The sequence below is a fragment of the Gadus morhua genome, chromosome 23 (assembly GCF_902167405.1).
Source record: "Gadus morhua chromosome 23, gadMor3.0, whole genome shotgun sequence".
Classification (NCBI taxonomy): Eukaryota; Metazoa; Chordata; class Actinopteri; order Gadiformes; family Gadidae; genus Gadus; species Gadus morhua.
In genome coordinates this window covers 3463312-3475687 of record NC_044070.1, presented here as the reverse complement: position 1 = coordinate 3475687, position 12376 = coordinate 3463312, and the positions used below count along the sequence as shown (strand labels likewise).

The 12376-nt window shown below is 43.4% G+C and overlaps 1 protein-coding gene across 1 annotated transcript in view; it reads right to left on the bottom strand.

The window, feature by feature from the left end:
* The window catches only part of LOC115536958 (retinal-specific phospholipid-transporting ATPase ABCA4), a 62239-nt gene that overhangs the window by 6413 nt on the left and 43450 nt on the right, over positions 1 to 12376 (bottom strand). Inside the window, exons 27-42 of the mRNA XM_030348459.1 lie at positions 12109 to 12163; positions 11341 to 11504; positions 10683 to 10807; positions 10304 to 10402; positions 9890 to 10079; positions 9173 to 9267; positions 7416 to 7448; positions 5808 to 5913; positions 5515 to 5589; positions 4420 to 4589; positions 3171 to 3348; positions 2619 to 2734; positions 2186 to 2333; positions 1770 to 1893; positions 639 to 768; positions 103 to 223 (exon numbers count right to left, since the gene is read on the bottom strand). Coding sequence (XP_030204319.1) covers positions 103 to 223; positions 639 to 768; positions 1770 to 1893; positions 2186 to 2333; positions 2619 to 2734; positions 3171 to 3348; positions 4420 to 4589; positions 5515 to 5589; positions 5808 to 5913; positions 7416 to 7448; positions 9173 to 9267; positions 9890 to 10079; positions 10304 to 10402; positions 10683 to 10807; positions 11341 to 11504; positions 12109 to 12163 — 1929 coding nt within the window. The remainder of the gene's footprint in view (positions 1 to 102; positions 224 to 638; positions 769 to 1769; positions 1894 to 2185; positions 2334 to 2618; positions 2735 to 3170; positions 3349 to 4419; positions 4590 to 5514; positions 5590 to 5807; positions 5914 to 7415; positions 7449 to 9172; positions 9268 to 9889; positions 10080 to 10303; positions 10403 to 10682; positions 10808 to 11340; positions 11505 to 12108; positions 12164 to 12376) is intronic.

The following is a 12376-nucleotide window of genomic DNA, read 5'->3' as shown; positions in this document are numbered from 1 at the left end:
GGTTGCATTGAATGCAATGGTTTCTTATATTTTCTATGGTCTCTTTGTGTGCCCATTCTCTGCAATGCAGAAGGTAGCAGGATGAACAGAAAACAGTTCAACCTTGGAGAGGTCTTTGATGCACAAGATATCGCTGGTGTTTCCTCCTTTGTAGATACGCTCTCTCTCCTGATCCACATCCATATCCTCCGCCAGCATCGGAGGCTGGACGGAGTCTGGGATCCTGGAACGGATTTGGAATAAGATTAGATTCAATAAATCCAACCAGTCAGCAATAGCTCCCATCAGACACAAACATGAAATGCATTAGGATACATGATTGACTCGTGGCACCCCATTACAAATTTGCGGTCACAAGAGTGGAACAAGGAATATCTCTTCTAACCAATCAGTGATGTCACAGCAAAGCCACGCACCACTAATTTCAGCTTCAGGCCAAACAGAGTCCTTCTGTCCCCTGCTTTTTAATTAGTTAACTAATCAATGTCCCCATCAGGTTCGGCAAAGTCGTGAGACCTCAATGATGTCATTGACAAATAGTGTTATATGCAATCACTTGACATCACATGGATGAATCTTAGGAGGGCCAATGACACAAAGATTGAAAAAGGTAAGCATGAGAACATGAGGGCTGGCACCAGTGGTTGAGGAAGAAGCGGTACTGGATGAGGATGGTCAGGGTGAAGTAGATAAAGCCTTCTGCCGCCATGCAGGCCAGGTTTTTCCCCAGGTAGTTCCAACTGTACGGGTCTGGAGTGTACTCCTCGCCTGGCAACACACACCAACTCATATCACAACAACAACCCCCATGGAACCCTGGCAACACAGTTTGCCGTGGCTGAAAATGCGGAGATTAGTGTGGAGCAAGATTTAGCCCATTAAAGACGCTATCTGGTGCAAGTGTGTGGGCCCTATCTTGCATCCAGCGCAATTGACTTTCTACAAAGACGCATGTGTCGTTGCTAGTTTGCAACTTGCAATCTTGCGCCCCAAGAGGCAGTTCAGAGTAATAAGTTGTACTTTTAAATCAATGCATCTGCAAACACTGTACAGCAAACACATATATTCTTAACACAGACATTGTGCACAAGCCCATAACTTTTAGGATTGATGAGTATTTGATCGTGAGAAAACATTGTTTTGCCGCGATTGAGACATTTGAAGTTTAAAATTCATGTTGTCATGCATCTGTCTCATCGGAGACTGCAAATGCGCTGTCAAATTATCAACTCGTCAGATGCAAATGCGCTCATGGCTGTTAAAGGGGATGGGAGATGGCACTCTCATTGGTTTATTGCACGTTATGCCGAAACCACACCTACTACCATTAGGTTACTTCAGGGCAACCCTTTTTAGATTTGCGTCGGGCGCAAGAGTTATTTATCCGCCAGTATAATGGCAACATCACCATAGAACCGCCAACAAAGCTCCTTGCGTTTGGCGCTTCTCACTGTGTGTGTGTGTGTGTGTGTGTGTGTGTGTGTGTGTGTGTGTGTGTGTGTGTGTGTGTGTGTGTGTGTGTGTGTGTGTGTGTGTGTGTGTGTGTGTGTGTGTGTGTGTGTTCTTCAGGCAATATTGCTGAAACCTCTTAGCCGCTTAATATTTTGTTATTGTATATATTGCATTTTGTATTTTTAGACTTTTCGATTTTAAGACTTTTCAAAGAAAGTGTAATTTTATGGCCTTTCTAAGTAATTGTTGCAGTGTACAACCTATTATTTACAGTACGCCCAGCCTCTAGATAACATTGGAATACTGAAAAGGCTCACCGAAGTGGCTGTAGACCTCGGCCACAGCCTGGTTCATGGCCATGTCTATCAAGCCCCGGCCCAGGCAGTAGTGGGGGAAGGCAAGCAGCAAGCTCTTAAGCAGCTGGTTACACTTGTACAGGCCCTATATACACACATTCGCAAACACAGACACACACACAGTGTTAATTAATAATAATAATAATAATAATAATAATAATAATAATAATAATAACAATTATTAATATTATATGAAATAAAACAAACTAAAAAGCATATATTTAAATCAAATAAGTGGTTGTTTTCTCTTAAGTTTTGGCGATTAAAATTATTGTTTTAGTGACAATCTACAAGCCCCTCCCCCTTATGAAGATCTCTAGACCCCTCCCTCTTATGTAGATATTCAGGCCCCTCCCAGTAATACAGATGTGCTGTACCGTGGTGCTTGGGAACAGGTCCAGGATGAAGGTGATGGTGCTGCTGTTGAGGCCGATGAAGAGGTTGATGCAGGAGAGAGAGACATAGGCTGTGCTTGGAACACTGAACATGTAGGACATGGGGTACATCATGGGCGTCACGGACCACCTAGGGACGCATAGATCACACAGGGACAGACACAAACACACATACACAGGCACGAGCACACAACGCATATATGAAGCAAATACAAAAAAAAAAATGAAACAAATGAATGAAGATATGGTTATGCTATACCCTACATGAGGGTGTGAGTGAGCCATGTGATGTGTTATACAACATGTGTTCATGTGCACACACCTTCAAATCATACCAATCACGTTTTTAATTACAAAAGAGTTAATGGCCAGCTGTAGTTTGACTTTGAGGAGAGTGAGCGACGTGAGCTCTCACCCGTAGAGCATGAGCAGAGCCACGAGGGGCTGAACGTTGGTGGGGGACGTGTAGCACTTCTTGTTGAAGTACATGAAGACCCCGACCACCATGGCGGCGGACACAGAATAGGTGACCTGGTGAGAAAACCCACGTTGCAGTTGCTCACAAAAACAACATTGTGGTGGTGGTAGTTGTGGTTGTTGAAGTTATAATTTAGTTATTATCATATTCATTTCCCAACAGTGTGCTTTAATGAACCGTGCATGATTTGTTGATTATATTCCGAATGTGTTTCTAGAGGGCCTCCCTATAAGCCTTCATCTAATAACCCCAGGGTTATTAGATGAATACTTAACAAGGCATTTAGTGTTCTCCGATCCTCCCACCATCTCATGGCTCCATTTCTAACTTAATTTTCTTCATTTCTAAAGCAAACACAGCCTTTTATTGGTTAAGTGGTCATAAGTTAATATTTATGCATTTATGAATTGAAGAGAAAAATGTGTAATAACGGAAATCATGCAACAGTTACGCTCAATGCATTTTCCAATGTTGCAATATTCAAGTTACCATGTCCCACAGGTAGTTGGCCAGCCAGTACACCAGGGGGCTGACCCCGCTGACGAACTGCAGGTGCTTGGCCTGAGTTGCACGCTCCCGGATGAGGTAGAGGAGGAAGCTGGCTGGGATGAAGGACATGGAGAAGATGACGCAGACCGCCACCGCCGCGTCCACCGCTGTGCTCAGCCTGGCCAGGAGAGAGGAGGGAGGATGAACACAACAAAACACACCTCCATCATGAGTGCCACATACTTCAGCTGGACGTCTGGTACCAACATCGCTAAGAGCAAGCAAAAGTCGATCATCAAAGTGACAACTCTCACTTCTCTCTCACCTGTTAAAGAGTTCACCTCCTAGACTCTGCATAGCCACCCAGTCCCCCTACTGATTGTATCTTGTACGTCCTGGCACTTAATGTACGCACTTATTGTATGTGGTACTTAGTTATAGGACTTAGTTGTGTAGCATCCTATCCGAGCTATCTTTGTTGTATACGATGAATGGGTGAACTTTGCACTTGGTTCTATGAACATCCTTACTGTACCGACCACGGTAAATTGTTTCACCTGTTTCTGACAAATGTACTTATTGTAAGTCATTTCGGATAAAAGTGTCTGCTAAATGCCCTAAATGGAAATGGAAATGGTTGCTTGTGATTCTTTCTAAGTATTCAGTGTGTTGGCAGTGCCCAATTGTCCTCATGTATGCCGAGAGGGACCGAAAAATTAAGTGGACAAATCGATATGTGTACCTTGATCACGAGGACAAGACAATCGTGGAAAAATGGCAGAAAATGTCTGTGTAAATGTTGGATAACTTCAAAACTAGACTTTTACATTTCTACCCTCCAATAGAGATGAGCGACTCCGTCCCCATCGGATATGAACATATTGGACTCCTCCCATTTATCAGCTGAGTCTGTTTGCCAATAGACTCGTGGCCTCCCACTCACTCCTCACCTCAGCGCATTACAGTGCCCCTGATGAGCATTGCGTCAACTCCTTCGGCTGGGAAACAATGCCATGGTAACTATAGTATATTACTACTATATACTGTAAACTAAAAAAAAAACTACTCTTTCCGTAATCGATGCAAATCATCAATTACAGCAAGAGATTGTGTCTCATTTCCAGGCTGTGAACTAATTACTATAGTAGAATTATAAAAGATAAACGAATTACAATAGTATTGGTCGATGCACAGCATGGACTACTGCTATAGTAACAAGCGCCCTGGAGTGTGGGGGCGCCTCACTCACACGGTGACCTCGGTGAGCTGCTGCCGGGTCAGGTTCAGCGGGTGGTTGACGGCCGTGACCCCGTACTGATCCAGGGGGGCGGCGCGGGGCAGTGCCGACCGCAGGATGGCGTTGTTGGCCACGTTCATGAAGGAGACCATGGCGTGCCAGCCCTTGTTGTTGTACCACACCTTCAAATGGGGTCAGAAATATAGATTCAGGTTTTTGTAACATTTATATGACTTTATAGATTGGATTTGTGTTTTCACTTAGGGTTGTGAGTTTGAAGTCTTTCTAGTTTAAATACTGGGCTCTTGTACATGTATTAAGGGATCGAGGTTAAGCGATATGGGTTAGAGAGTACACAGTTTTCGACCACATAGGCACGTATAGCATTTGGCTACATATATGCAGTATATGAGATGCCACAATCAGGCCATCTCATTCATGTTTACATAATTTTAAAATTTTTAAAAATGGAATACTCGCAGAGACGTCAAAACCCTTGCCCTGAAGTGACTTATCATGAATTTAAAATGTTACACTTAGAAGCCATGAAAAAATAGATACTACAAAGACAGTATAAGTAATGGTGTGATTTCAAGCATAAACTTACGCGACACATAAAGATAGGCTAATTCATACCAAAGTTTATTCATATCGGACACATTATTCCTCAGAGTTTTGTCGATATTTGAAGCAGTGTCAGACAATTTTATCTGATGTGGCTTGAAAATGAGTCCAGGTTTCGGATCATCATGTAGCTGCATTAAATATCCGCTTGTTTTTCTTCTTTGTTTGATTCTGTTTCTTCCCAGGGCAGGCAGTCCTACAGTCCTACCTAGTCCTTCTGGGCCTGAAACTAACAACTGCAAGTGGCAGAGCTTCACTTAGTTCCCTGTTTTGTTATTGAGATATTGTACTGAAGAGAACCCATTGGTGCTGGCGTTTGGGTGATTTACACGCTAATAAGAGATGATGGAAATACAAAGCAAAAGAACGATAAAGATCGGTCGGCCCAGATTTGAGCTCATGTGCCATCAGACTCATCAGACTCTGTAGACTGCATCCAAAGTATGTTCTAATAAATAGAGAGAAATTAAATGCTGGCCTCACCTTGACATTGTTCTTGGTCTCCAAGTACCTGAGGAAGATTCCTATGTCCTTCAGAGTTCGTCTGCAGGATTCACCCTGTAAGCAAGAGGGGGGGGGGGGGGGGGGGGGCATTAGATACCATGTGATAGAAGAGAGTGTGATGGTGAAGAAAAACACTTAACATGGTATACAGTGGTATTGACACACACACACACACACACACACACACACACACACACACACACACACACACACACACACACACACACACACACACACACACACGCACACACACACGCACACACACAACATACCCCGGTAACATTCAGTAGAAGCCCCACTTGTGCTGCTACATCCTGTATTGTCTTGGGTTCCACCTCAAGAACAGGAAGCTGTCCTCCAACCGATATGCCGCCATACCTGCCCACAGGAAACACCAGTCAACCCACAGGAAACACATGCTCAGCCCACAGGAAACACACACTCAGTCCACAGGAAACAGGAAGCACACGCTCAGCCAAAAGGAAATGCATGCCCAGCCCACAGGAAACAGGAAACACATGCTCAGCCCACAGGAAACGCACGCTCAGCCCAACTTTATACCATAAGCTTGCATAATCGATCATAAATAATAGGCGTTCAATACCAGTGTTGCCACAGTTACCTTGAAAAAGTAATCCGATGACTGATTACTAGTTACTCCTTAAAATAGTAACTTAGTTACCATACTGATTACTTGATTTTAAAAGTAACTAAGTCAGATTACAAGTTACTATATTAGTTACATTTAACTGCGACAACACCCCCTGCCACCTCAAAATAAAAAATTACAACCGGTTTTGCAAATACTAATACTAATACTGCCAATACTAAAGGGGGCTTGTAGGGGGAATTCGGGGGGGCCATCAGTACCTCTTGTGTACAGGGCCCAGAATTTGGTGCTACGGCCCTGGGTGCACACACTGACACACGGCTTTCAACCGCTTCCACCAACTTTTAATGCATAGACAAAATATCACCGCATGCTTTACGGGGCGATCACCGGACGCAGCTCCACACACACACATACACGCACGCAGCACCGCGCGACTAATTCCACCGCTAATAACAACTGGTGAAGCGGACTCTGGAGAGTCCAGGTCGACACTCGCCTCTGATAGATGGAAGTCTTTGGAGACTTACGCTTCACACGCAATCTCACACAAACGGACGGACGGACGGACGGACGGACGGACGGACGGACGGACGGACGGACGGACGGACGGACACACACACACACACACACACACACACACACACACAAACACACAAACACACATACCACTACATCACTCTCAACGCCAATCGGTGATCCGGTAAAATAATAAGAAAAATAGTAACGCACAGTGACTTTGATGATACTGGCTTGGAAATAGTAACTGAAAAAAGTGGTCCGAGGCCAGTAACGCGTTACTGGCATCACTGTTCAATACTATACAGAACGATTCCATATTCAAGTAGCTTATTTTCCTCATTGTCTTCAGAATAATAACATCTGATATTTTGTTGATGGCCATTACGGACCTTACACCTACAAATGTCCCCATTTCATTTCATTTCAATATTTCTACAATGAACATTAAAATGTCCTCAACATATTGAACTTACTAGGACATAACTCATTAGGGCCTTGCAGGAAACAGGTTAGGGAAAGGGTGTACAGGAGCAACTCGTTTCATATCGAACTATATCAGGGTTTCCTTTCACAGAGAGCTTCTGATGCAGCGACTGACCACTGAAGGGGATGGCATCATGGATAATGTATTCAAACCATATTAGACTCAGTGCATACAGACTACATATCTGATAGCATGATACCATGTTAAGTTAGGGTGCTATGGTTGATTTTACACCAAACTCAGTAAGATGATGATGTTACCTACCTTTGCTCGTTGACCCAATACTTGCTTTTTAAGCTGGAAAATATGGAAGAAATTATGAATAAAACATTATAAATAAATAATAGTATGCATCAATGAAAAAACATGTAGCATTAGCATTTTATTCAAATTATGAATTGCAATAGTTAAAGTGTAAATCTCAACGTTTTCCTTTTTGTTCTCCTTTGATATTTTAGCAATAAGCAGGCAAATTCTCAGAGACACGAACAGTGTTGCCGGCAATACCCGTTTCATAACATTTATAAGACGCAAGGGCTTTTATCATAAGGGCATTGGCTCAATAACCATTGAACTACGTTAACATACATGCACAACACACCTAACATACATGTATTTACATGAAAACCTTTGGAGATTGACACTTAGATAAATTATGGATTCAATGAAATTGATTCAACAAAGTTTGCAGGGTTGAGCTTTAAGATTGATAGCCATAACACTGGACGTATGAATGACCAATTATTTAAAATGACTACTATATATCATCTTACTTGTCATATTAGTGTCATTAACCACAGCAGAGCGACCTGCCTGGGACAACACTTCATCTCAGCCTTGGGGCTTAAAGTGTGTGTGTGTGTGTGTGTGTGTGTGTGTGTGTGTGTGTGTGTGTGTGTGTGTGTGTGTGTGTGTGTGTGTGTGTGTGTGTGTGTGTGTGTGTGTGTGTGTGTGTTTTTGTGTGTGTGTGTGTGTGTGTGTGTGTGTGTGTGTGTGTGTGTTTTTTTGTGTGTGTGCGTGTGTGTGTGTGTGTGTGTGTGTGTGTGTGTTAGTGTGTTTGTGTGTGTGCGCGTGTGTGTGTGTCTGTGTGTGTGTTTGCATACGTGTATGTGTGTCTTTGTGTGAATCTGTGTGTGTGTTTTTGCGTACGTGTGTGTGAGTCTGTGGGTTTTTTTATGTGTGCGTACGTGTGTGTGTGTTAATATCACTTAAATCAAGGTTGACTTGCTGTGTCAAAGGCTGAAGAAAAAAAGTCTTCCCCAAGTGGATCTACACATTGACTGATATTATTATTCCAGGCACTAAGACAATTCATTATTTGTGAACGCCACTTGGTTTGATCTAAATACAAGTCACTACATGCAGTACACGCTGGGTGTCCAACGACAAGAGGCCAGTTTTCAAACTCCCACTGAGTGAATGCTTGAGTGGGGTCATTGAATATTGTAGCTGAGATAAAGGAATATATGAGCACAGGCTTGACTAACAAACACCTTATCAACACCTTGGTGACACCAGGGCATAAACATAGACATTAGCAGCCTGGTGTTTCTGGATTTGAGAAAGAATCACTTCCTACTACAGGTTGACAATCAAGAGCATTGAGCTGATGCCTTGAGTCAGTCCTGTGTCTTCACAACACAGCTCTATTGCCTCTTGGAAGGAAGGGATGAACAGCACTACCTCAATGACTGCTTTCTTCTTGGATTGAGCCTGTTCCCATTTGTGATTGGAGTGAAGTTTGGAGTATATTTGTTTTGAGAGCGAGTTACACTTTACGTTGGGGTTTTGACATGGTACACACCTTTGAACAATGTGCGGTTGGAAAAAATGAAATTGTATAATGTACGAGATGGAATATTGATGTATTTGCCAGTAATTGGCTGACAACAAGTAGAAAATGGAGGCATTGATACAGAACACAAAGATATTCAATGGATTCAAAACTTGCAGCAAGTCAAATAACCAACATCACATTTTATGAATAATATTAAAACATTGTGATATTAGAGATGAGGTACCTGCTCTTGATGAGTCTGGGGTAGGTCTTGACTAGGTAGTCTGAGATGTTCCTGCCCGTCAAGTCCATCAAAACATCGCCTGTGGACTGGATTCTCTGCCATCAAACACACATTGATAGGTTCAGATTGATGAATTCAGTATCCAAGTAGATGTCCAAAATATTTGATATGATTTCAAAGAAAGATACAGATCTGAGTACAAAAGCTCTTATCAAATAAACAAAGCTGCTTTTTGTCTATTGTTTTTTCATATGTGGCAAGCTCGTGTTTTTGGAATTATTCCATTTTAAACAGAAGCTTTAGGGAAGCAGGGGGAGACAGTATTGTCCTTTAATGATTTAAATATGAAAAGAAGAATAAACATGAGTTGGATGACTAAAAACGTTTTTTGCTGTAGCCTTTGCTAGTCTATTAGAATATAATTGAGATGAGCTTCTGTACAACAGAGAACAACAGAGAGAAAGTATCAGAGGGCAAACAAAATGCTTTGCATTGATGTATTGTACTTTCTCTTTTGAAAACTACCATTGTCCTTTTATTTAAATGTATTTCTGCCATAAAATAAAAAATTGTTGCTGTTACTTTAAAAACATTTCTACACTGTTCCTGTGTTCTGTCCCTCGTTTAGCCAAAAGCACTCTATAGATAAACTTTGACGGATTTTTGACCACTGATTGACTGATTGACTGATTGACTGATTGATGGAGGATGTAGGACCTGGGGGGGAGGGAGACCTCCGGCCCCCTCAGGACACGAGGGCAGCATGGTGAGTTTCTGTGGCGTGCTGCACTGGCAGTCGGGCGAGGGCCGCAGGGCGTTCCACCAGGGCCCCTCCAGGGCCTCGATGAGGCCAGGGCTGACCAGAGGCATCTCCCACCCTGTGGTGATGTTGTTGCAGGGGAAGTCTCTGTGGAGAGGGCCAGGCCACGAAATTAGGATTAAGAGGGTGAGGGGGAGTGACTTTATACACTGGGATTTTGGAAAAGTTTAATTTGAGGACACGCACGTACACACATACTTCAACACTTTAATGTAACGGCGCTCTCTGACATGTGTCCTGTATGCTACGCCTTCATTTCCACATAATGACCACAAATGATGCTGTTAGCATTGCAGCGTGTGGCTACTCACTGCAGGGGTTCTTCGGCCATGCAGCGAGTCCCGAAGCCGGGCCGATTGAGCAGCACCTCCCCAAAGTACTTCATCTGGGCATCCAGGGGCCGCTCGTTACTGCAACCACACAAAGCCAGCTTATACCCAACACCCAACAGTATTCCCATGTGGTACTTATGTTATTAGGCTAGCTTCATGCTAGCCATTTCAACAGTATTTTGTCCACCCTTTATCATATTTGCACCAATGCAAATGAAGAGAAAAACAACTTTTACAGAGTGGTATAACCATAACAAAAAAAGGGTTTGTCATGCTGTCACCTCTGTTTTACTATTCTAAACATTTCGGAGCAAAGCAAAGTGGATGGCAGTGAGAGCATAGTGGGCAGACCCTCTACCTGAAGAAGGTGAACTGCCGGCCGTACATCCAGGGACTGAGGGTCAGGCTGGGGTACTCCCCAAAAGGGGGTACAATACCCGTGAACATCAGGGCCAGGAAGACAAAGCTGGCTGGCAACACAATCTACCAGAGAGGGGAATAAGGGAAGGGGCAGAGTTGTAGAACCATGGTTAGTAGGCTACCATGTGCACAGTGACATACACTGAGTTGTTGTTTTTTTTATCATTTTATTTGAATTTGTATTTGGCATGTTATATCGTTCCATTGTTATCATTTGGGTCATCACCAGTTTGTTAAGGTTTAAGTGTCGAGAGCAAAATCTTCCTCTCTTCAGTTCTATTCTGCTCTCATTCTTTGCTCTCGAATCATACGGAAACAAGCTTAAAGCCATTATTTTTTGAAACATTTATGGATCATCATAGCTTATCCCGTATTCAAAGCTGTGTGTCTTTGAGAGTCAAATTAGGCCTCTGGGAAAACATTGCACCAAGCAGAGTTTCTGGGGCCAGAGGGGGCCAAAGGAGGCCAGAGGGGGGCCAGAGGGGTGCCAGAGGGGGGTAGCGGGGGGCCCGAGGGGGCCTCTCTGATGGAGCGCCATGGAAGAGGACACAGCTGGAGAGAGCCCTTCAGGGGCAGCCGGCTCACAACAAGGTTACCTGTGCAAAGAAGTCTTTGTGTGAGCGCGTGGCGTGGTGGAGCCGCTTGATCAGCAGAGCGTAGAACTGATTCAACACCAGACCCGGGCCCCTGACCTGGTAAGAGCCCCTGCCCGCGTCTAACTCCTCACATGACCCCTGGCCGTTGGTGTGGGAAACCCCACCTGAAAGTGGAACAAAGAAAGGGAAAAAGCAAAGAGTTGGATAAAATAGAGAGACTATTTAGCTGGAAAAACACCAAACAATGCAGATATATCACTCATGCTCTACCCAGGCGATATTTAAAGGAGACATATTATGGTGTTTTCCCACCAAGTAAACATGGTGTATGAGTTCCAGAAAACATGTTATTGACGCTGTTTGCTGGAAATAGCTTTAGGAAAAAAAATCTCGCCTACCGCTATTCCCCTCTGTTTCAGTCCCATTAGAATGCGCTGTTTCTGGTGTCTGTAGCTTTAATGCAAATTAGCTGCTGCCCATTGACCAATTAGCTGTCAGAGTGAACCACAGCATGGAGGAGAAGTAATTGCTGCCGTTTGCGGACTCCCGGAGCTCTCCGACGAGCTCCCCCCACCGGACTTTTTTCAAAGTTTGTATGCGTGTGGGAGCACCAGACACCCAAAACAACACCCCAAATCCAAGGAAAAGTGTTGTTTTCATAATATGTCCCCTTTAAAGATACAGAAACCTATTTGTCTTATGTTTGTGGGAAAACAATCACAAACTGGGGATAAAGGAAGCCAGCAGCATCAGTCACATTCTGTTTACCTTGTAGACATTTGCGTACAGTCAAGTTACCACCGGTCGTCACTTTGAGGAAAATCTGCAAAACACATGGCTTTGAATGGCAAGCTTCAGATAGTCTATGAGTTACTTCAAGCAGCCACAGCTACATTAAACATTGATACTCGATGTGACTTACGTTTTAAGTAGAGCTGTCAAGCGATTAAAATATTTAATCGTGATTAATCGCATTAATGTCATAGTTAACTCTAATTAATCGCGATTAATCGCAAATTATTTTTCTATGCTAAAT